Here is a 25,349-nt window from a genome sequence, read left to right as displayed (position 1 = left end):
AAAGCATGCGGTAAGGACGTTTGCTTTTTCGGTTTCCGGACCGCTCTGAACAAGAATTGCTACTGTGGTTTGCGGAGTGCTCAGGAAATGAAGTACTGCTTTGTCTTGTGGAGGGAAGAAAAGTAAAAGCATCAGCCATCAGGAGTGCTTGCGAGGGGGACATTTACAAGCTCGCGAAGCTGCGAGACTGCGCAGTGCGCTTGCTCTATAATGGCATGCTTTTATTGACATGTTAATGAGTGGTGGTTACAATTAGCGAAACTGATTGCCCCTTTGTCACTCGAGCTGTCAGGGCATGAAGAAATAAAACCGAAGAAATAGAAGCTAAAATACGTAAACTGCACTTCAATTTTTTGAACTAATGTTTTCAAAGTAACGTTGTTTAGTTCAAATCCAAATGTCATACATTTAGTTGGCTACAATCCGACCTCGAAGTTTTCCCACTTATACCTTCCGCCACCTCATTTACCTAACTGTCTATCCCTCCTCAGCTTGTAATTTCTGCCCGGCCAGAGCCAACCTCGACCACAGCCCATCTAAGAGGGTGACGAACACTTTCACTTAGAGGGCGCTGTAGACACTACTCCAACCTTTGGTCGGCGTTTCATCTTTTTTCCTGATTACAGCGCGCTAGTTTTTTAGGTTTTTTTCTTTATCATTGTCATCAGTCGTTCGTTCTGCTGGGCACGCGCTGAATGCACGAGAAGGAGAAGAAGTTTTCAAGCGCCCGCTCTGCATTCCCGTGCGCCTCACTCCGAGTGTTCGAGTCCTGCCTGAAAGGATACTGCGTTGGTGGCCCTCACTACACTGCTAACCACGTCTCCATGCATCGCCGCGGTGGTGGGTATCAGCCGACGCGCGGCGGTGGATATCCCCCCCACTACCAAGGCGGCGGGTATCGGCCGCGTCCTGAACCAGGCCAGTACCCTCCCCGCAGTCATCCCTACGGTGCCACGGGTAAGCTGCCTGCTGTTGTGATGCGGCACACGTCCTCAGTTCTGCGGCCCCTCCTCGCGCATATGCGCCTCAGCCCGTTAAGTTATGGTGTCTGTCTGAAGCCGGTTATATGGCAGGCTGCTCACCTGTCCACCGGCTGGTGAGCAACCTGCGCACGTATGCACATACATACAGCGACCTTCCCATCGTGTCAGGCGGTAGCTCGCTTAATCGTGAGAGGCTGCTCGGGAAGAGCAACCCGGGTCGCAACCCAACTGAAGACACCCAAGTCCCACCGATGTCAGCACCTGCCACAGAAGGGCAGTGGCGCCTCGCTTGTGCGCTGCACCACTGCTCCAGGAGTCATAGAAAGACTCCCTGGAATCTGTGCATGGAGAGAATGACCAGTTCCGCATATATGGACATTGACCCATTATGGCTATCCGAACAACTACCATCCGTGAGCATTAGATCTAAGCCTCGGAAGCGCAATGAAAACCGAACTGTTTACCCGCAGCGGTGGCTCAGTGGTTATGGCGCTCGACTACTGATCCGGAGTTCCCGGGTTCGAACCCGACCGCGGCGGCCGCGTTTTTATGGAGGAAAAACGCTAAGGCGCCCGTGTGCTGTGCGATGTCAGTGCACGTTAAAGATCCCCAGGTGGTCGAAATTATTCCGGAGCCCTCCACAACGGCACCTCGTTCTTCCCTTCTTCTTTCACTCCCTCCTTTATCCCTTCCCTTACGGCGCGGTTCAGGTGTCCAACGATATATGAGACAGATACTGCGCCATTTCCTTTCCCCCAAAACCAATTATTATTATTATTAGCGCGCCTAATTCGCATTTGGCTGAACTACGCAAATCGACCATAATTTTTTCCATGTCGCATTATCACCGGTAGCTGTGGCTTAGTGGGTACGACGCCAGGCTCGTCAGCATAATTTCGCAAATGTTGTTTTCCCAACGGAAGCGCCCACAAAATATCAATTATTCGGTGGAGGTTAACATCTACTTATCAATATCTCTTATGCCTAGCTATATAATATTCATGACCTATCTTGCATAATGTACGGTCATTTATGCAGTGTACTCAGTCCACGGTCATGAACACAAAAAGTATGGTGGGGCAGCCAAAAAAGAATGTAAACCAATAGGCCCCTGCCTGTGAGTCATTAACACAGTAGGCGCTTCTAAAACCACGTATGTCCTTTATCGTCAATCGACCTGGGTCTGCGATTGCTGCTGCGCTATAGGAAATAAGAACCGCGGATGCATTTCGGAATGCTTAGCGTGTTTAAGGTCTCCAGGCCTTTAAAGGGAACTATAGTCCTTTATAGGAGCTACCCTTTTTCTCTTCTCCTGCTACTTTTTTTTTCTAGGCCCACCTGGATGACAGTTTAAAATGTCCATGCTACCCTGCACTACCAGGAAAGCATAATGCCCGAAAAGCTTAACGTAGTGCAGGTGGCCGCGCTGTGCTGTGCTCAAAAGGTTCAATACTGCCCACTTTTCGAGCACGGTGTCATATGCGTGTATTCGCTATTCCTTAAACTTCGCGTTGCCTTTACTACCGGCAGCCGACCCCACGTACATTACTGCGGCTTCCACCACAGGTATAGCGTCGACCGAAGGCAGTACGGCGCTGTCATCCGGGCCGACCCCGAGCTCGACAGCGTTGACGACTACGGGGGAGAGCAGCCCCACGCGTGAGTAGTTGCGGTTGTTTTTATTAGCATTAACTGCAGAATCCTACAGACCATTATTGCCGAGACAAATGGGAAGGTATGAAGACAGAGAAGAAATGTTTAGGAAAATAATCACTGCAGGCACAAGCTGTACCTGAAGCTAAAAGCAGTATGTAAAATAGATTAAATAGACTGCGGCGTTAATTGCGGGCCAATCGCCTTCGACGCATTGCTTGTCGAGTTCATATGCTGACAGCATGCCATTTCTCTCGGGGCTTCCAGTAATACCCTATTGCTTAACAGAAATCTCCCTTACGTGGAGTCAAATATGCCTATTTATGGCCTTTTGTCCTTAAACCCAGCAGTGTGGTAAAAGCCCTATACCCTATACACGGTACCCTATAGGTAACGTCCTTATTTGCTACAAGGTGAAAACGGTAATTCTTGTTTACAGCATGCTATTCCAACATCCTTAACCACGGAAGAAGTCTCATAAATGTCCTTCGCGTTAAAAGCAGAGAGAGGAGCGGCAAGGCAATCTTGAGGGACCATACAGCGCGTTCTTTTACCTATGAGAGTGGAATAAACGGATGCTCAAAACATTTATGAAAAGCAGTTCTAACGATGTAGTTGAAAATCTTTGTCCAAATGACGCTGCTGCCGTCCTGGTCCTTTCCACCAGCTGTTGCTGGCAGTCTGAGTAAGAGCTCTACAGCACGTCCTCCCACTGCTTAGGCGTGAGGTTTTGTATGCTAGTGATGTTTGGAATCTTTTGACATGCCCATAGCGTGGCAAAGGGCAGCTATTTCCGTTTCAAAGTTCGCAGTTGTTCTCGTATAGGCCGGGGTACATTTCATTAATGTGGCAAAGATTGGGGAATGTATTGGTTTCAGGCCTTCTGCTAGTTACTTCGTTTTCTTTTGTTAGCGATTTATGAGTTGGGGGCTCTACTCGTCGGCTATGACTGTTTCATTGTATGTCATAAAAGTGGAGTAGAAGCAGAGCTCTCTCGGGCTTCCGAACCACGTAGAAAGTGCGTCAATTCGCTTAGTAACGCTACCGCTATTAAATGACAGCACCGCATTACGTTTTTAATCCTTCGCATGCTTCCTCGCAGATGCCTCATCGGTGGCGGCCGCTGAGCGCCAACCATTAGACAAGGAACCCGAAGGTGAGACGGAGGCACTGCGACTGCTGCAACAGCTTCCACGGGCTCTTTTCGAAATCCCGCAGTACTGCTCATAAATAAAATTCATAGGGAGACCTAATTCCATTGTGTATTGACAGTGCAATAGCATTACCAGTTGCTGGTGCCTTTGCCAGAAGTAGCGTCACTTCTCTACAGCCAACGGGATTATTTCTGTCTGGTAACGTCACTTCCCTGCAGCCAATGAGCCAGTGGAAATGATCCGGTGTCATGACGTCAGTTTCCTCAAGCCAATCAGCGAATTTAGCCTCAGACGAGACATTTTCTTCCTTATGAGGCTTCTATTACCATCGCATTCATAAAAAAGTGCACTGGGCATCACGGTGTAGAAATTAGTGTGTCGTGGCGGCAGTCCTACCATTAAAAGAAAGTTCTGGCCTCTGCCTTTACCTGCTGCGGTCGCACAACCTCATTGTAGTTATGGAGCACAACTGTCACATCATTCTAGAGAAGGCTCAAGTCGCGTGCGTCGGCAGAGAGCTGATGATACACTGATGCGTTTTCTGAGCCGCGAAATTGGTAGCGCTAAATAGTACCACGTCTTCTTCGTCTGATGTTCTAACGTTTTCCTTCATTTTAGATTTTTCCCGTTCAAGAAGCACATCGTGACGCAAAAAAAAGAAATGCTGGTTTCGGCGTACCATCCGTTAATCTGTTCTTTTTGTCTGATTTAAAGGCATTCAACTCTAAAGAGATGTGTTTGCCCTTATTTCACCAGCTAATTTTAGAGTAAAAAATTACTGTCGCATCGGTACAATATTTTTCGGTCGAAAAGTACAATATCTCGAATATTTATCTCCTGTCTCTTCTTTTTTCAGCGAAAGTGTAAGCATTTGACATTTTTACGAATCTCAGTATAATGCTTTGCAGATTACAGAAAAGAATTTCAGTTGCAGCAAAATTATTAAAGGTAACTCTCGACCATACAGTAAAATATATTTCAAGTCTGTGCAGATGGAAGGTAATTAATTCACATGCTAATTGCAGAACAAGAACATAAATTATTTAGTTATGTTTCCGATGGTTACCTTGGTGTGGGAAGGATGCTTCTAGAACAAGGCAGGCACGCATGGTGCACGCGGCAAGTACGGTGTTAATTCTAAAAAGGAATTGGTACCCCGCTACTATAACGTAAACACACTAATGCACTTTGGTGCCGAGGCTATTTATCGCAGCCTTCGCCATTCTTTCCTAAGGATGTAATGTCGAAGAAATTTGGTGGCGGGGACATTTTAAAATTTTCTCAAGTGCTGTTTAGCAAGCGTGCACCTGATATTGTCTGACTTGATATGGGCTTTCTGTTAAAAGGTACATCAAGTTTAATGCATGCAGCTAGGGTCACCATAATGCTATCAAAGTTTTAAAAACGGGCCAGCTCACCTTCCAAACACAGCTTGGCTGTAATGCGGTCCCGATATATGGGTCTACAAACGCGGAAAAAATAAATGCGCCCTGTGTAAATACAGAGCTCACTGCTGGTGCTGGTGTTACTTTGCGGTGATTCCCAGATCGGGGCTACTTTCATGTACTCGATTAACAGATGTGAAAAGAAATGTTGATACTTCGGTAGAATTAACACGTGACTCGCGGTCATACCGTGTGAGGAGATAACTCCGCGTTAGCAGTGCTGGTTTTACATTTCGCTTTTACAACGACCTCCTTCCCATTGCCTCTTTAAATCTGATTGGCTTCGGACACAAAGGCAGCAGCACAAATTTCACCCAATGAGAGCTATACTGCTATTAACGCAGTAAACCCATCATCACGAACACGATTTAGCCGATGCTAAGCGATACGGCTACACCATGGGAATAAGATCATAATGCTTTCTGCTATAATGGAGCTTATGAAAGAAAAGCGAATGCCTTAACTTGGCCTTAACTTTCTGCCTTTAAAGCACTGTGATTTCTGTCCCCATTTGGCCGTCTCCGCTTAGCAGCACTGCCGGGACGGAACTGTTAAGTTGTTAATGGAATGTTTCCACAGGGGAACTGCCTTATACCCCCCCCCCCCCCCCCCACACACACACACACACACAGTGACCCAATCGGATTTGGCATCTGCTGCTCAGAATGGGCGCAATGGTCAGGTGCCCTAAGTGAGCTGCAGCATTTTAATGTGGGAATAATGAAAAAATCCACTTGCATGCTGATTTTTCGGTGGACGGTTGTAACATAGCGCAAAAAAAAAATAGTGCTGTGGAGGTCTTCACTGCGGTGTTTCTGATAACCTGTGATGTGGTTCTGTGACGTAAATATATGCCCTTTTTATAATGTATAACGTACCTCTTCAGTTTACGTTGTAGGTGTAGTTCTCTGAACAAGAAGTTTTGTATTGGTATTTCAGCCCTGCAACACTGTACGCCCAACAGCCCGTAGATTTTGCCTCATGGTGAGTGACACATATTTCATTTCTACTATCACTCGACGCTTCCCGAGTCAGCCGCGGATTCTCTTAAAAAGAAAACTATTAATCTAGCAAGAAATAAATGGAAAGGTTTTGTTCCTTGGCTTGGCTCCTTCAGAAGGAGGACGAAAGTGGTATGAGAGACCATTTTAAAGGGATCGCTTTAAGGTTCCTCCCGTTTTGCGGAAAAAAGGCGACGGCGTTATGTCGAGAAATCCGCATAACGTGTGGATGTCTGGGAGCGTTTTATATCCTCTTTGCTTGACGTGGTGTAGCGGCGCCGGCATGCGGCAACTACCAGAAAACCCCCGCGATCTGATGTACGCCGCTACCCCAACAGATGACGCGTGGGCGGCATAAAGTTTTCTCAGTGTGGAACCTGCGTCTCTGTGGAACGCTCCTTCGTGGCCGCGTGATTATGTGCGTAATACAGTGAGTACTAATTAATGTGTGTGTATGCAGAAGCAACATTTCTGCGCGTAAGCTCCTGAGTGGAAGAGTTCGAAGACAATGTGGTAGCTGTGTTTTGATAACAGTCATAAATGTGTGAATATGACCAAAGAACAGTGTCTGTGTGTGAAGAAAAAAGGGTGAAGGGAGACAGTAACGCTATCGCTTCATGCCCTTAAAGGCGGAGCTGAAGTGATTTTTTTAGCATGGCAGTCCTGCAAACTGCAAAGGCTGTTTTGGAAAGCCGTCGCCGCTCTGTCCACTTAGAGCTGCACAATGCTGTTTCTTGTTAACGCAGCAGAACGGTGCTTACGTCGTGCGGCTTTATAGCACCTTGACTACACACGTGCACTAATCTGCATTATTGTTTTTTTTGTTTTTTTACGCATTTCGGTTGTTTGGCTGGCTACATTGCTGTCATTTACTGTAGCGGTTGTGTTCAAGAGTGCGTTCCTCAGCAATGCACCTGTAACAGTATACCTATACTAGCGTCATAAGGACATTTCGAAGACACTTGAACCGATCATTTATCGACTGAGTGGTCATTGAGAATTGCTACCCGGTCGGCTTCGCCGGCCTTACACGTGGTGGCGGTGGCAAGCGGGCCGACAAGAGACGGGTGAGGGCTTTCAAAGAATACTGCCTATCAGGCTGTAACCTGCTCCCGCAAACAGAAATAGATGCGGCCGCTCTCGGCCGCGCTGAATTTGATGGAGGCGCAGGAAATTCGAGACAAAGAACGAAAGGCACCTGCAACAATCTCGAGCTTCGTGAAAACAGCTTCACAGGGCTACAATCTTGCCAGGAATAATGTGATCGCATGCTGTTTCACAAAGGGATAAGGTCGCCTGCTGGCGGCTTCTAACAGGAGCAAACACTGGAAGCTTCGCTGCAGCATAGTGTCGACGAAGTAGCACGTTTGTTTATTGACGTTTCGGAAGCTACATCGACAAACTTCTGCCACATTACATTCACAAATGCTTGACATTAAGGGGTATACTAACATTATCTGTAGCTAGCTTCACATTAAATTGATGTAAATGTGCCTGAGCGTCATAGGATTAAAGACCAAAGATAGTTGGCACTTCGTCTTTGAACCGTTTAGAGCCACCTGGAAAATAAGGCATACAGGAACTGAGAGACATAAGCTGACACGCACCACAGTACGTGGGGCACAAGGGCCTCAACGTAATACGTGCAAAACACACGCACACGCACACACACACACACACACACACACACACACACACACACACACACACACACACACACACACACACACACACACACACACACACACACACACACACACACACACACACACACACACACACACACACACACACACACACGCGCGCGCGCACGCACGCACGCACGCACACGCACACGCACACGCACACATACACACACACACACACACACGCACACGCACACGCGCACGCACGCGCGTAACGTGATTAGGCGGGCCTTGCAGTCTCGGTGTCGAATGGGACGGGAGGTCAGCGGAAGAACTATCGCGCCATCCAGAAGAGTTAATTCACCTCGATTATTCGCACGATGTTTTCGCTTTTCCGCTCAGGCAAGTCAAAGGCGTCCTGTGTCTCCTGTTTGGCTTCCTCGTCGCTCTGCTGGCTGCGCTGTGCTACGCCCTGTTCAATTTCCTTACAGGTGAGTGCGAACAGCCATTGCGGTGCGCCCATAAACCGCACAGAACACTACACAGGGTTCCGTTTGGGGCTAATCAGGGAGTCTCGCTTGATTGTCTTAAAAGGCGCCATGAAGACTTGCAACTAAAACTCAAAGGAACCATTTTAAGCCAAATATATCGAATGGTATTTAATTAAGCTAAAACAAAATCCAACCGAACACTATAATCCTGGAAGAGTGCCTTCAAACTATGTTGGCACAATCGTTGATCGCGCTTGCATTTTTTGCACTGGTGTACGGCGACCTACACGGGTCCAAAAGTTGTGATGCCGCCTAGCGCTCACTCAGTACTAAAGTGTGAGCTGGGAGGCCAGTTGCTTGTACCACTACTGCGCCTATGGGCTCAGTCTCGTTTTCAATAGAATACAAAAATTAGTAGAACGAAGCCGACTTCAAAAACAACCGCGACGTTGAAAGCAGATAAAAAAAAAAGCTTGTAACCATTTGGTTTCCTTAGTCTCTAACGAACACGACATATTAATATTTTAGAGCGGAGCGCTCCACGACTGAAATAAATTTTACCCATGGGCTGCTCCTAAAATGCGGCACCTGAATTATTACCACTCCGGTAGAAGAACAGTGTAGCTCAAGCACGTTTTATACTGTGCAGAGTTCGAAATTATTATCACCGGAACGTGTTTCGTCGTGAACTCGTTCCGTTTACAAGTAACCATCTTTTAAATTATTGCTCTCATCTGAGAAGAAGTTCCTGCATTTTCATATTTACAGCGGTACCCGATCCAACGCATGTGGTTACAACACCCACCGCCGAGTCGGTCAGCACTGGGACTGCCACCAGCACTGAGACCACCACCATGGTGTTCCCTGACCCTCCTACGACCAGGTCAAGGCGTCCTGGACCGCGCACACGAAGTCGCGCTCCTACGATTGGGACGCTTCCGACTATGACGCTTCCACCCACAATGCAGAGTGCGACGCCAGTGATAGTGTTCACCACACCAACTAGTCGCACTGCTGCCCCTACTTCGAGAACTCGACCGACCGCAGCTCCAACGACTCGGACAACAGCAGCGACACTTGCAACCGCGACAACCACCATGGCCCCGACCACCAGCACTGCGACCTTGGAAACCAGGACCACTCCCAGAACCAGAGCCAGCACCGCAACCAGTACCGCAGCCAGTACCACCACCAGATCCACAACCACATCCACAACCAGTTCCAGAACCAGAGCCAGTACAGCAGCCAGTACGGCAGCCAGTACGGCAGCCAGTACGGCAGCCAGTACAGCAGCCAGTACAGCAACCAGTACCGCAGCCAGTACCACAGGCAGTGCCACTATCAGTTCCACCGCTACGATCCTATCCACGTCTGCAACCGCGACTGTGACCTCTACGACTGGGCCGGCTGCCACCACACCAGCTATTACGACTGGAAGCGGACCTGCCCCATCAACTACACACAGTAAGTTCATCCTGCTTCGCGGCTCGAGCTGAATACCGACAGCTTTAGTTTCAACATGACGACAGGGAAAAAACAAAAACGATCAGTTGCACGCATCTCTACGCCTCACATTCGTTGTTTCCTTTCTTAAGCCTCACTATCAATGTTGCCATAGCTGCAGACAGAACGTCGATCGACCTATTGTTTGCAGTTAAGGACAAAAGAAAAGGCCCATTGTCATTAGATGTTGCAAAAGAGGAATAGTAGCTACTTATGTAACAACGCTACGGACACACGACATATAGAGAAAAACGACAAACTTTTATGTCTTACGCAACTGTAAGTAACTATACAAAACCAACTCGCCCAATCTTACTTTAATTTCGTACAAATGCATTTAGGACGACAGTGGTATTCTAAAGCGAAACCGCATTGTCGTGCGAATCGCCCTGACACGCGCATCATACCTCGGTCTCAGTACCTGGCATCGCATTCTGTTTCTCCGCTCTCTTGGCACGCCCCGCTGGCGCCTTCGCACTCTTAAAAAGGCAGCAGAGTTTTACTTGCAGCAAAATTACCCTCTGAGTCGGTTTAGTGGGTACGTCGTTCGGCTGCTGAGCCCGATCGAGGTTGCGAGATCGAATCCCGGCGGCGGCGGCCGTATTTCGGTGGAGGCGAAACGCAAAACCGCATGTGCACTGTGCGACATCAGTGCACATTACAGAACTCCAGGTGGTGGAAATTAATCCGAAGCCCTCCACTACGGCGCCCATCACGGCTCATGTGCAGTTCTGGGGGGTTAAATAATAATAATAATAATAATAATTGGTTTTTGGGGAAAGGAAATGTGCAGTATCTGTCTCATATATCGTTGGACACGTGTCACTACCTTTTTCAGGAACCTTCGTCATTGCTATGGCACAGGTTCGCCATGTTTTGACGTCCGTATCGATCGACAAGTTTATACAAACACCAACCTAAACAAACTGCAATTATGTTGGTGGTTGTCATCGCTTTAATGCCTTCCTCCACCCGAATCCCGTCTGAATGATGGATGTTTCCGAGATAGTTGGCGCGTTTCTATTTTCAGTAGACCAGCTTTAACGGTGGCCCAAGGACGTAGAAACCTTGATTTCTGACCTTGAACTACAGGCGATGTTGACAGTCATAAGAAAGCGTCGAATGAACAAGAGGAACGAATGCAGAAGAAAGACTTTCATTTGAGGTAGTCGGTTGTGGCATGACATGGTTTACGCAAAAGCGTACTGACGCGAGAACACGGAGACAACGCACGCAAGACGGGGCTACTGCCAGTCCTGTCTAGTGTGTGTTGTCTCCACTTTTTAGTAATATTAATAATTGTGTTTTCGGGGGGAGGGGGGAGGAAATGGCGCAGTATTTGTCTCATATATCGTTGGACACCTGAACCGCGCCGCAAGGGAAGGGATAAAAGAGGGAGTGAAAGAATAAAGGAAGAAAGAGGTGCCGTAGTGGAGGGCTCCGGAATTATTTCGACCACCTGGGTATCTTTAACGTGCACTGACATCGCACAGCACACGGGCGCCTTAGCGTTTTGCCTCCATAAAAACGCAGCCGCCGCGGTCTACTTCGATCTCGGGAACTCCGGATCAGTAGCCGAGCGCTCTAACCACACTGAGCCACCGCGGCGGGTCCGTTTTTTAGCGCAAGTACGCTTTTTGCGTAAGCCATAGAATGCAGAAGCGCCGAGCGAACAGTAACGGTGCTACAGATAGGCATCTTTCGGACTAGTTGTTATTTTATATAGGTAGCTTCTGCATTCTTTACTTTCTTTTTTCATTCACTGCCTTCAACGTTAACTCTCGTGATTGCCTCTCTACGTCCGTGGGCTGGTCTACCCAAAAATATTCGCATCTGAGCTTTCTAAGGAGCAGACAATACCCATTCTAGGAGCACACCATTCTGGACAAACGCATTTTTGAGCGGGAAGCCGTTTATTAGCGCAATTTTTTCACATAATGTAAGACTTCGCTATAATAATCAGCATATCTGAAGATCACCCGACGCCAGACGCCACCACCCCATTGGATGTTGTTAAAGTCAAAGCACCCAATGTCAAAGGTCAGAGGTCAAACGTCAACTAAAGGTCATGGGTCACTGTCAGGGGCCAATGCTTCGACACCATAACTGTACCACATATAGTCATACACGGCTAACATGGTTGGGCTGAAGGTTGTTCAAGGTCATTCTCCGGCCTACGCGACGACTGCTTTACCTAGCGCAGTGAAGCTTTTCGCTTTAAATAAAATTACACATTACTACGCTCTTGCGCTCGCCTATTGTGGCGCTCTCAGCCGCGTTTTCAACGAACGAAATGTGCACACTGGCCGTGTCGAAGTGAGTGGCCGACGCCGCGTCGGCCTGCCTGCAAGTGCGTCATACGGAGCGTAGAAGGGGCGCAACACTCTCTGATAAGCGAGAGATGGGCCAACGCGCACGCTTCGTTTGTTCAAAGAACAACCTTGAGCGCTACAAAACGTCAACAGAAAAGATTTAGTCACGTGGTTTTTATTTTTATTTTCCAAATTTCAAGGGCTTTTTTTTTGCATGCGGAGGAAATGTACCACGCAGGAGGTATGTTCCTGCGAAAAACTGAGTGGTCCGTTAATGAACCCTTTCTACAGCTTATCAGAACGCTTCGGTGTCCAAATATAATATCAGTGATTTTGCATAATTATTCCTACGTAAATAACTAATTGGAAGGAAATTAAAGTTTAATCTGTGTTTCCCCGCACCATTACAAATAATTTTACGTTGGTTTCACACATTTGCGGATCGCCACTTGTTCAAGCCTTGGCTCAAGTTAGAAGTGTGTATGCAGAATATATACAGATTACCTGTTCATTCCTTTTCACACGAGCAGCAAATCGAACCGGTACCTTCTCTTGGCTAATCACAATAAAGGAAAGATTTGCAGCATAAATACAGCAACCAACTGGCCCAATCCACCGTGCTGCTCTTGGTTAACCTATCCGCTTTTTCCTATTTTCCTTCCCCTGGTATCTCTCTCTAACCTGCCAGCAATACCATGCAAGGGCTTTCAAATTCGACATTCTAAGACAACTGCATCGCTTACCCCCAGACAAGGTCCCCTAGAGAGCTTGGCTTCCAGTAACTGCAAAGTATGACCATGCACTCGCTGCCTACACCAAAGGAAAAAATTCTGAGGGCACTTAAATCTGGTTACGTGCAGGAATGCGAAAGCATGGAACTTTCTAGAACGCGGGTTTTTTTTCCACGGCGCCTCTAGGCGTTGCATTTTTTGTTGTTATGGTTTGTTTAATTTTTGCTTATTTTTGTTTTGTTTTTATTTGTATTTTTAACTTATTTATTTTTATTTGTTGATTAGTTTTTATTTCCATTGCTGTAACATTTTCTTATCTTTACTGATTACCAATTCATGTCTAATTACCTAATTACTAATCATCTATTACTTAGTAATAGCTAAAAGTATATGGGTTGTAGCAATTGTGTCATTGATGACGTCATAGTGTTTCGCGGACGGTCGGACGGACGGACGGACAACGATGAGCCATTAGAGGCTTTCGCCTTAGCGGTCGCCTCCACTGATCCCCCCTGCGTTCCTCCGATCCGCAGCGCCCCCTGCTGACGAGTACCCGATGGGCAAGGCTCCGCTGTTCTGCACGTACGGCGTCCACCAGCAGGACTACGACGCGATCAGCATCGACGCCTGCGACTACGCGTTCGTGCCCTTCTACGTGCAAGGCGGAGACACGTTCGTCGACGACAGCAGCGCGTTCGTGCAGAGGCTGATCGCCAAGGCAGCGGCCTCGACGAGGACCGCCTACGCCGTCAGCGTTGCCTTCGGGCAAGTCTGTTTGCTGCACTCCGCGTGCCCCGTGCTGCTGCGAGATTAAAACTAGTTCGCCCTTTATCCTCCCGATGTCGTCTTCACCTCTGCGCGCTAACGCGTGCGCCAAGCGGACCGCAGTCATCATGCAGGCAATACTTGTTGGAGGGCTAGTTGGTGCATGTTTCCAGAAGAGGGTTGTAGCGCCGAAAAAGACAACACATAGCAAGCGAGACGGGACAGGCGCAACCTTACAACCCTCTTCTGGAATCATGCAGGCACACGTTTCGTAGACGGAAGCCACTGAACTGTCAAGCCAACGGACACGCTCTAAGAAAACACGCAGAAGCGTGCGCAATCCAGCCGCTTCAGCAGAACGGACAACACTGTGATATCTGTGGCATGGTTTCCTCTTCAAAAGTAACAGTGCGAGAAACGGGGACGAAGGGTGGAAAAACACAGGACAAGAGCTGTTTTTTTTGCTTTTGAATATGTATCATAAACTAACCCGCCTGGCTATTGTGGTTTCCTCAATTTTGATATAGACGCTACCTTAGCACCAAAAATTCGCAGGGTCACCTAATTACATTGTGATGGAAATGCATTAGGTGCCTCTACACCGAGATTTCTGTCATTCTTTCCTGGCTGTGTCTGCGCACCCCCAGACGTCTGTCTGCGCACAACCGGGCATCTCTTCGGGTCCTTTAGCTGGTGCTTAGACGTCTCGCCGGAGGAGTCTAGAGGTGGCGACACGGACGCAGTCGGAACGTATAAATGTCGCTTTCTGGAATTATGTGAACGACGACGCATTCTAACGCGACAGAGTTAAGGGCCCCGTTCAGCGTTGGCTTGTCGAGGAAAGAAGGTGACACGCTGTGGCAGGTGCAAACGAGGTTACTTAAAAAAATTCAACGCAGCCGCCACCTGCCCACCATGGCAGTGCGCATGAGCCTTTCGGGAGCTCGAAAAGAGAATCACAAGCCCCACCGGTGGGCAGTGTTTGAAAAAGTCACCTGCCGGGGCACTGGCGCATCCCTTGGCAGCTCCCACCCCTGCGCCAGGAGTGTTATGGGGATCCTCGCGATCTATGAATGTAAAGATAGAGTGAAAATTCTGCATATATGTAGGCAGAACCTAGGCGACGCAGAAAGTACTTGCAAAGGAGGGATCCCTAAAGCTATGGCATTGTAATCTTAATGGTAGCTTAAGCGTTATCGGATATGAAATAAAGAACAGCTTCGGTGTCTGTGAAGTGATAAGCAAAGAGGACCGCTAAAGGATTTCGTCACAGCTACCGTGTTTTCCATAGCCTTAAAGGGCAACTGCACCACTTTTTTAGAAGTCCGCGATATTCAAGGATTAAAATCTATGTATAGGCTGTCGGTAAAGCATGCTAAGTTTTATTTCACTAGCATTTAAAAGTGATTTAATCACCATCGGAGGAGTGCGGGCAAGTTCGGTGTGACGTCACGGAAGGTAATATTTCAAACTGCAGCTGCCGTCAACCGGACATCGCCGTGCCTCGTTTGATGCTGCAAACAACTCTCGGCGGGCTTCAACCTCGATAGCGTTATTTTTTTCCTTCAAAATAAGCGTTTATGCGTTGGACATGTATTGGTACCTTCATGACATCGTCATTCGCCCGCCACTCGGCGCTGTGCGTTGCGGAGAAGATTGAAGGCAATCGTGATTTTATTCGTCGATTACATCACCCCTTCAAATGATAGTCCAAAAGGACTTCGCATGCTTTACCCGCAAGTTTCACACATTCAACCACTTCAAGCCGATTCTATTCTTCAGGTCTCATTCTATTTACTTTATTTATTATTTATTAATACTGTAAGCCTTCACGGGCTCATACAGGAGAGTACAAAATCACAATTGTACAGACAATTCACAATACAGCCAAGAGAAAGCAAAAAGCAACAGAATAACAAGGAACATCGAGCATTGTACATCTATTTCGCAAAAGACCGACGAGTGCATGCACATGAAACACGCTCCGTGAATTGGCGCTTTGCAGATACTAAGCATAAATGCGGCTACTCGCAATGTTGCAGTTTGCTTGCCAAAAAATATTTCCACCTTGGGAGCGAATTCATCTGCAGATTATAAAACATATGCAGTTGCCCTTTAAGGCGAAGCTTAAGTGTCCCAAAGTTTTCTTTTTTTTTTTTCGATGAGACTTCAATGCTATCGCATTAAAGAAACAAACGCACAGATTCAGTATTTCACGGAGCATCCTACCTTCGCTCGGCTCCTCTCGCTATCGACTCTCCAGCTGCAGTGAGCTCTAAATTTACCTCCCGGACGCAGTGGGAATACTAAATCCTCGACAACCCCCCTCCACAGAATGAAGAGGCTAGAAATCTGCGTCGCGTCACAAGCAGGCTCGCCCTGATAAGGCTCTGCAGAGGCCAAGTGTGAACACGACAGTTTATGTTCTGAGTTATGACTGTCACGCGGACGCCGTTCGCTCTGCTGAAAATCTCCTACACTTATCGGTGTAATAAGAATCTAAACAAAGTGTTTTGCAGGCAAAAATTCTCGAAACTTCTGTCGTACCGTCCCTTGCACGATCCTGGCAGCAGCAGTGCTTAGCCTAACTAGCCAATGTCGCCGCTCTCAACTAGGTGACATTCAAAGTTAATGTAAAGGGGCACATCAGCTTTGCCGCCGCTGTGGCTCAGTGGTTATGGTGCTAGGCTGCCGAGCCGAAAGACGCGGGTTCGATCCCGGCCACGGCGGTCACATGTAGATGGAGGCGAAATTCTAGAGGCCCATGTACTGTGCGATGTGAGTGCACGTTACACAACCCCCCAAGTGGCTTTTTTCAAGCGGTAGCCGACAGCGACGCAACATGCTTCCGCCGGACATGTGGTATGCTGCTCCCTTACAGAAACCATTCGGCCGCACTGGTCGACGTACAGAGCGCCATGGGTCGAGCCAAGGTCGAGCAATACTGGACGACGAAGAAGATATACCACTACGCCGTCTTCGACATATACTTCTTGCAAGGTCGCGGAGACCCCGTCGTCGGTCTCAAGGAAGCATTCGACCTGCTCAAGGTGAGGCGACATTGGCAGAATTCTGGTGTTAGCGCAGCGGTGCCTCCTGCGAGCTTTATTACAGCTTATACCCCTGTCACACCAGCAAATTTAATGCCATTCTAATCGAATTACATCAGCACCTACACGGGAATTTCATTAGGTTCGAGTGATTTGTATGGGGATACCCGCGGGGGGTGTCCGTGCTACAAGCGCACAAGAAATGGCAGTAAATGGTTAATGCCTTAAGTTCGTTAATTCTATTTTTTTAGGAGTTGGTGCCACACGTCCAAATTCAATGTCATTATACGAACATCACGATGACGATAATGCTTGCAAGGCAGTGAAAATTATCACCTAAATATAAACAGTGCTAATGAGTGCAGAATCTCCGGAATGTTATTCAAATGCCATATAAAAATTATTTCGCAGAAAATGCCGCTGATCTTGCTTGACAGTTCGAAAAAGTAGCCATAAACTCTCGTGTCAGCACACAAGCCGAGAGTCTGTGTCAGAAGTGCTGGTAAAAATGGCACCCTTCATATGAAAAATTAAGCGGTGATGCCTCATATGGCTGAACTGTTATTAATTAACCATTCACTACTGGTTATGAAGTTATTGCTAACAAAGTTGCGTGCTTTTCTGTGTGTGTAATGGGGACGAGAGTACGCATTGCTCGGGTGAATGAGTTGTGGCAAACTCAGAAGGTCGCGAATGGCAGTAAGGTTAATGCATTAAATTTATGCGTGTGGCATCACTCAAATGCCGTTTAAACTTAAAGCAGTAAGCACTTAATGGCATTAAACTTGCTCGTGTGGCAAATGTATATCTCGAACCGATTGTCTGTTCCGGACGCCATATACGCAGCAGAAACAAGCGACGCGAAAAATAATGTGCGTACTGCCAAAGTTACAAATAGTATTTATTTATTTTGGTGTTAACCTGTTCGGACTAAAGTCGTAAGTCTGGAGTGGTGGTGGTGGTGGTGAAAAACGTTTATAAGCAATTAAATTTTTACAGAAAGGTGAAGCTCCGCCCACATTCAGGACCACCGCACAGAATTTCTGCACGACAAAAAAAGTAGTCCATTGTTAAAAGTTACCTTGTCACCTAAACAAGAAGCTAATCACCAGAAAAAAGTTATAAGCTATAGAATTTTGCTACCTGGCTGGCTTGTTTATTAAAGTCCAACATTAAAGAGCTGATTTAGTTTAGTTTTATTACTGGCTAGCGGAGCAATACAGTACGCCGCGGACAGTTCCCAGTGTTAACAACTACTGTTTTTTTAACGTTGTATCCTACTATAGAGGCTGTCGTGGAAAGCTGTTGCTCTCGGCCTTATCAGCAGCCAACGGCGGCGGCGGTGCGTGAAGCAGGGCCTCACGCTCGCGACCGTCATTCATTTTGGGTTGAGTGTTTCTTGCAGGTTGGCATTCCATGTTCGCTTAGCTCGAGGGTACCTAAAAATGTTGCTAAGCACTTCACCTTTTGGAAGTCATTTCCATGCTCGCGCGTACCCGCGCGCCACCGTGTCAGCCATTTTGTTTGTTTACACTTATTGGATTCGTGATTGACTTTGTACTTGGCTTGGCTTTTTAAAGCTAAAGTGATGCATAATGATCGTAAATAATGTTTTAAGCTCATAATATTGCACAGAAATGTTCTCAGTCGCTTTATATATATATATATATATATATATATATATATATATATATATATATATATATATATATATATATATATATATATATATATATATATATATATATATATATATATATATATATATATATATATATATATATATATATATATATATATATATATATATATATATATATATATATATATATATATATATAAATCCGTTAAGAGTGAGTGGTTCAAGGAAAACTGACACTACCAAAGATGTAGCATCAAAACACATGCAGGAAGTACCTGGAAGAAACAAGTGTGCATTTTGTGCCAGTATAATTACCGAGAGAATTACCGGCGTCGCGGCTTTAAAACCAGATGAGAACGAAGAGGCCAAGAGCGAAAAATCAAAGAAATTAAAAAAAATCGGTGTGTGGTCAGTGTGAGCCCAGTTCGTGACGGCGACCCTTCGTGTCGCCTAAGCGAGCGCCATTGAGTTTAATACCTTATATTAATGTGCGCTTGCCTTCACCTCAGGAAACCACACGTGCACTGTCTTGGCAGTGGTCTCCTTAAAACCTTTTTATCAATAACCTCGCAGGAGTTCCGTGCAGTGCAGACGGCCCTCAAGTCGAACCACCCCAATGTGCAGGGAGCTCCCCAGCGTGGCTTCGTTGTTGCGGGCATCTATTTCCACCCGAGCAGCTACGCACAAGTCCTCCCCGCGTTTGAATCCGAGCTCCGGTAAGCTTCCGAGGATGTGCGCTCTGGGGTATGCGCACTTGACTTTCATTCTCGGCAGCCTTCGGTGAATTTTAGCGCATACAGGGTCTAAAAATTCGTCACAGGCACCATGGCCTACGCCAATTTCCCAGAGTGCTTCATCTCGCGCAGTAATACGGAGAAGGTGCTCGTGTTGGAGTGTGCAGCCCGCTTGTCTTCCTGTGTTGCTTGCTCAACTGGCGATGCTATGACGACTGATGTCTGGTCGAAGGCGTTTCTGATCGCTGCCCAGGCTATACGTGCCCCTTCGTCAATATCTGGGCGCTTAGAAAGGCCCTGAAGGCCAGTAGATATCGGTGCATAATCTAACCACGTTGCGTTAGCCTAGGTACACCATGTGAATTGTCCGTCACAACGCCAGTAAGTTTACATTGGTACGCCAGCAATGGGAGAATTTCGCCGTTTGTGCACGTGTAGGAGATCAGTTGATTGAAGCTCTCGTGCCTGCTGGCATTTTCTCACTGTGGCGACCAAACGAGGCGTACTCGCTAAGCCTAGCATTTTGTAAATCCAGTAGCAATCTGGAACTCTCGAAGTGGCATAACTAGCGCCAAATTCTAGAACAGACGAAACCTGGATTGTCCAGAATCGGCGCAAAGCTGCAACCGGCTGCAGCAGTATTTTTGTCGAGGCGAGCGCAGCATGCAGCCAATTAGAGGCTGCGCCTTCTGGCGAACTGCGAGATGCACACCCGCTCCGAGCCGGGTCTTGTGTTCACCGCACGGCTCAACTCGGCTGCCTGCTGCGCTCGCCTCGACAAAAATGCTGCTGTAGCCGACTGCAGTTTTGCGCCGATTCCGGACAATCTAGGCAAGTTCTGGTGCTAAATTCAGTGCTTGCAGAACCTGGAAGTGATCACATCGCGCCCAACATTACGCCTTTGTTTAGTGCTGCATAGCACCTGAGGCACAGCTTGGGAGTGCGACGTTCTTTGAGGGTCGAGCAGTAAACGTTTAAGTTCCGGTTTAACGCGATGTAAGCAGATGTTGATGACGGATATTTATGGCGCAAAGGAATCTGTAGCCAAAAGAGCGCCATGGCACAAGGTTTTTTACTTCCAACTAAGGTGGGGTCAAAGACCCACTTCCCAAGCATTGCACCCTAAAGAATCCGAGCACCAGACCAGGGGAAAGCTTGTACCCATTGTATCACCGGTGGGTAACCGGCGGCACTAGGGGTCGAACCCCACACCTCCAGCATGCGGGGCGGATGCTCAAAGGATTAGGCCACCGCTGCGGTACGTGATGTAAACCACGTACACTCTGCTGTTGCAGCAACTTCTCGTTGGACGGTCTGCTGCCTTACACTCACCTGCCGGTGGACGAGCACCAAGCTGGCCTCAACTGCACCATCACAGGGGGCGCTCCGTTTACAGTCACCGGTGCTGCCGTCAACTTGCTGGGCATGGTGAGCAACAGCCGCGAGGAAAGCTTCTATCATCGAGAACGATTCGTTCCGTTTCCTGAAATAGCGCGGGCCATAAACGAACCCCAAAAAATTCAGCAGTGCCTGCGTGCCAGCCGTCTTTCTATGAATGTGATCTGTGCACTAATGAACTTCCAAACGATAATCATGTGATAAATTTTCCTGCTCGGTGTCTTTTTTATGTAATATATACTACCGTATCCGTCAGTAACATGTTCTTTGACTTCGTGTCCGCCATTTTTCAGCCCTAAGCTGTTTCATAGGAACCATGGCTAACTGGCAGAAATGTCTGCCTGTAGTAGAATACGACTTCAAAAAAAAAAACAGCACTTGGTAGCAATGGGTCATGGTCCGCGGTGTCTCGTATTACCTCGCTAACCAATCACAACAGTAAAGAAATCAGCTTTTTAAAGTTTACCTATATCAAACTAGACCGAGGAATCGACATTCTCGAGCTCATAATTTCGTCCGGTGGTTAGTTTCTTGTTTAGGGAACAAGAAATGGCAAACAACGGACTCTTCTTTTGTCGCGGACTACTTCTGTTCGTCGGTCCAAATGTGGGCCGAGCTTCACTGCAGACTTAAGTTGTATCCGACTGTAGAAACGCCAGCCTCGCAAAAAAGAAAAAAAACTTGGGTGAACACTTAAGTTTACCTTAAGTGCTACGCGATATTGCTCTTCGGTTGCGTAAAGGTAGCAGGCCGGCTCGCGACCTTAGGGACAGGATATAGTTTGAGGCATTTAAACGATAAAGAAAAAGAGCCTCGCCCTCACCACTAATGTATCAAGGGTTGACCTAAGGGACAGATAGCAGGTGAGTCCGATAGAGCAGGACTCCCCGTTCCACATAAGCACCGCGAGTAAGCCCTAAGGAACAGAATATAGTGTGAGGTTGTAGAGAACAACCTCTCCCGCCCTAAGGGGCAGTGGTTGGTTCCTCTCCCGCCTCGGCTGCGCGGTGGTTGGTTCTTTCTATCGTTGCCCTGTTCCTATCCTCCCTTTCCCCTTCCTGTCCTTTTATTTTTTTTTCCTTTATCCTTTTTTTCCTTTTTCCGCTAGGCGCGCACCTCAGGCGCTTCAGGCTTCGATGGCAGATGCCGAGGCTAGAAACATCTTTTCCTTCAGTTTTCATTTTACTGCTCATAGAACCACTAATACTAATAAACCCATCACCATCAGAAGTGTGCGCATGGAAAAGGCTCCGCAAACTCCATGGCGCCCTTTCGGGGGAAAGCCTAGCTTCGAACACCTCAGCTTGCAAAGATGGTTCAGGTTACTGTGCTGAAATGTAGGTTCAAGTTCAAGCTTACACGCTCTAAACGAGTTCCCTAAACAGACATACAGGTTAACTGTCATACCTGTAAGCGATCTGTCGAAAGAAGTTCACTTCTGTGTATCCCTCCAGTCTTCTCACTGCAGCAGGTTTTAACCTCCAGATGTTTGAATTTGCGAGAAAAGAAGCAGAACATGTCCGTGGAAAATTATTTCCTGTCAAACCGCAGCTAATGCTTAAACATTCGCTTTACACACTCGTAACCGTCCTGTAATTTTTTTCGCGCCCTTAAACGCGATGACTGTCGTGTTTCTCAGTTTTCCGCCCTTACATGGCGACAGGAAGATCGCAGTCCAGTCTTTGGTACATCACTTCCTGCAACAGCGTCTTTCGTTTGCTGCTTCTACTTACAGGTGCGGATCATGAGGGACATGAACAGAGTCATCGCAGCCACTAAGCCTTCTCTGGCCGTGTCCGTTTCGCTGTGCACACGTCTCTACATGCCCGTGCGAACTCCGGCACTGGGCGCGCCGTGCGCAAGCCATATGCGTCGGCCGAACACCACGGCTGCTGTGAGTAACCGGAGGCTGGTGAAAGGAAAATGAACCCACTGGCGCACAGTTCACAAGAGGCCCTTCCAACTGCACACTCTCTTGGCCGGGCCATCACTGAGCTTTTGCACACGAATTGAATTTTGGAGTAATAATTCAATGGCAGTAACTCAAGCGCTTACCTCGTGACATTTACATTGCAAGCAATGAAGGGATAACTTGACCAGAGCCGCATCATGAGAACATTAAAGCGATCAGCAACAATTGACATCAACAGAACGAGAGCAATTCACCTGTGACGTAAATACAGAATGAACGACGCAAGTCCAGCCTTCTCGGGCAAACATTTTGAAAATTGGAAAATTGTAAGACACTCTTATGGAAATATTGAAGGTAATGGTCCATTATTCTGATATGTAGCAAAAATCTTTCATTTAAAAAATCTTACTTTTAAAGTGTTTCCAGCGGTCGCATCGAATAGCTAAGTCTGCCGTAGAAAACCGATGGGGAACGCTGGTGACGAGAGCAAAAACGTGAATAGAAAAAAAAACAAGACTACCGTCGGGTGATCTGCCGGTATACTGATTGTTATAGTGAAATCTCACATTATATAAAAAATGCGTTCATAAACAGTTTCCCGCTCGAAAATGCTTTTGTCCAGAATTGCTGGGTATGGCTAGTTGCCAGTTGACCTTGGCTTTTTCATACCAGTTTTTAACCTTCTCCGAGCAGGTGTCGAACCCTGTTTAAAAGAGAACAGAGCAAACACACGACGAAGAGAGGAACGTACAACACAGGCGCTTCGTCCTGTGTTTGCGCTGTTCCATTTTAAGCAATGTTAAACCAACTAGCCCGCAGCGACACCCTCGTCGAACCCTGCGAATATTAGCTCCCCGAAATGCTCACAAACGGCAGTCTAGAGTCGAGGCTGCCTGTAGCTTTGCTGTAAGCCGGGATTTTCACTGCGCCCTTTACAACTGCGTGTATGTTGTGTGCGGCAACGCGTTAGCTTTTCCTCAACAATCAGCAACAGCCAAATAAGTTGCTGAAGAGGAGGCAGTAAGGCAATGTTTTTTTTTTTCAGTTCTGCAACGACCCCATGGCGCTGTACACTAGGCCGATCATTCGGAGAGTGGATCGTATAGTAGTTGCCTCTTCGCGGGGAGCTCCGAGACTGATGACGACCTTTGATACCAACGACACCATTAGCGCCAAGGTAAAGCTCTCTCGGAGGGGTTTGTCTCCTAATTAGGGTTTGTGTGCTAAAATTGAATCTAAAAGGCTCTTGAACGATGCGCGAAGCATGTAGGTCAGCTGTAATGCATGCTGGGGTGCGGGAAAATGTACGCGATTCGTGGTGACTTGACGGCAGCAAAGCGCAGTCTTTTTGTAGGCACACGCAACCGCTTACAGGCTCCGAGTGCCACAAAAGATACAGATGCGCCGCCATGGCAACCTTAAAGGACACAGATGACGTGGACACATGAATAAGAATGGGACACAAACGTTGGAACGTAAATAGCACGCTGTAATCATCTACGGGGCAGAAACGTGGAGGCTAACGACAAGGGTTCAGCGTAAGTTAAGGACAGCGCAGCGAGCCATGGAAAGAAAAATGATAGGTGTAACGTTAAGAGACCGAAGGCGAGCAGAGTGGGTGCGGGAGCAAAAGCGGGTTAATGACATCCTAGTCGAAATCAAGAGGAAGAAGTGGGCTCGGGCAGGGCATGTAATGCGAAGGCAAGGTAACCGCTATTTCTTGAGGCTAACGGACTGGATTGCAAGAGAAGGCAAACACAGCAGGGGGCGGCAGAAAGTTAGGTGGCGGAAGAGATTAAGAAGTTAGCGGTGGTACGGTGAGCGCAACTGGCATAGGACAGGCTGAATTGGGGAGACAAGGGAGAGGCCTTTGCCCTGCGGTGGGTTTAGTCAGGCTGATTATGATGATGGTGATGATGATGACGATGAATCACTAAACGGTTGATAATGAACACGGGTGACTGCTTCTTATTTATACGAGCAAGGGTCGGAACGGTTTAAAAAGATAAGCCCGATGCTCTGGAAACATAGACTACGAACGGCTGGATGCAAGCCAGTTGGTGTCAACATTTGAAGCTTAGAGATCTTTCCCAACGTTAAACACCTGGGGTGTGGATGCAGGAACCACGACCGAGACTCACACTTTAATGCAACTGGCCAGCTAGCGTGCGTCTAGAGTAGTTTTACTCGCAAAGAACGGCCAAATAACGATGTACGGGTGTCTCCAGGACCGGTCAAATTTCCATGTACATCGCGGTGCGTCAACGCATCTTTCTGGGTGCAGATTCCAAAGGCCCTCATTTATTTCAAGCGGCAATCACGCCGTCTTTTCCCGGAGCAAACGTCAACAGTTTAAGCCGAGTGCTGAGAAAACATAAATAACGTTTTTTTTTCGCCGAAAAAAAAAATCGTGTTTTGTTAAAGAGTCATAGAATCGATTGCTAGCGGGGAGAAAAATTTGATAGGGTCGTCCTCAGTGTCTCTTGAGGTGATCGTGTTTGAAATCTACTTAGTTATGAAATATTCAGCCGCGTATTTTTACTTCCTGGCATATGCATCCTTGTCGGCCCTCGCTTCTGTTGCGGCAAAGGCTGAAACCAGGATGGGGAATGTGCTTTTAAAAGTTACCTTACATGCGGAAGCAGGGCGTTAAAATAATCTTGCGCGACTGCTCCTTTCTTATTTTCCAGTACTGCATGGTCAGAGAGGACTACCAAAACGTCGGCCTGGCTTTGTTCGAAGTTGAGTGTGAAGACTGGAGGCACGCGTGCAGCAACCACACCATGGCCCTATCGGGCACAGACAGGTTCCGGGACGTCACCGCCTACTTTGCCAGTGTGGCCAACGTCTCCTCTAGTAGCCTAATTTGCATGTGACCAAAAAAAATTCCGCGCGGCGAGCCCTTGATACTACGAAAAACTGATATTGCGCTACGGACTTACGGAATTAT

General features: G+C 47.4%; 1 protein-coding gene across 1 annotated transcript; it reads left to right on the top strand.

The window, feature by feature from the left end:
• Nucleotides 1–695: 695 nt before the first annotated feature.
• On the top strand, nucleotides 696–25,349 carry LOC144119514 (uncharacterized). The gene is made up of 14 exons (XM_077652103.1): nucleotides 696–957; nucleotides 2,550–2,642; nucleotides 3,739–3,792; nucleotides 4,647–4,653; nucleotides 6,175–6,219; nucleotides 8,264–8,352; nucleotides 9,121–9,816; nucleotides 13,432–13,663; nucleotides 16,545–16,713; nucleotides 18,929–19,071; nucleotides 20,385–20,517; nucleotides 22,223–22,381; nucleotides 23,445–23,576; nucleotides 25,090–25,349. Exons 1-14 carry the CDS (start codon nucleotides 696–698, stop codon nucleotides 25,273–25,275), a joined length of 2,400 nt encoding a protein of 799 aa, XP_077508229.1. The 3' UTR covers nucleotides 25,276–25,349.

Source organism: Amblyomma americanum, chromosome 2 (assembly GCF_052857255.1).
Source record: "Amblyomma americanum isolate KBUSLIRL-KWMA chromosome 2, ASM5285725v1, whole genome shotgun sequence".
Classification (NCBI taxonomy): domain Eukaryota; kingdom Metazoa; phylum Arthropoda; class Arachnida; order Ixodida; family Ixodidae; genus Amblyomma; species Amblyomma americanum.
Note: the sequence above shows the minus strand (reverse complement) of the source record. Positions and strands in the feature narration are given on the sequence as shown.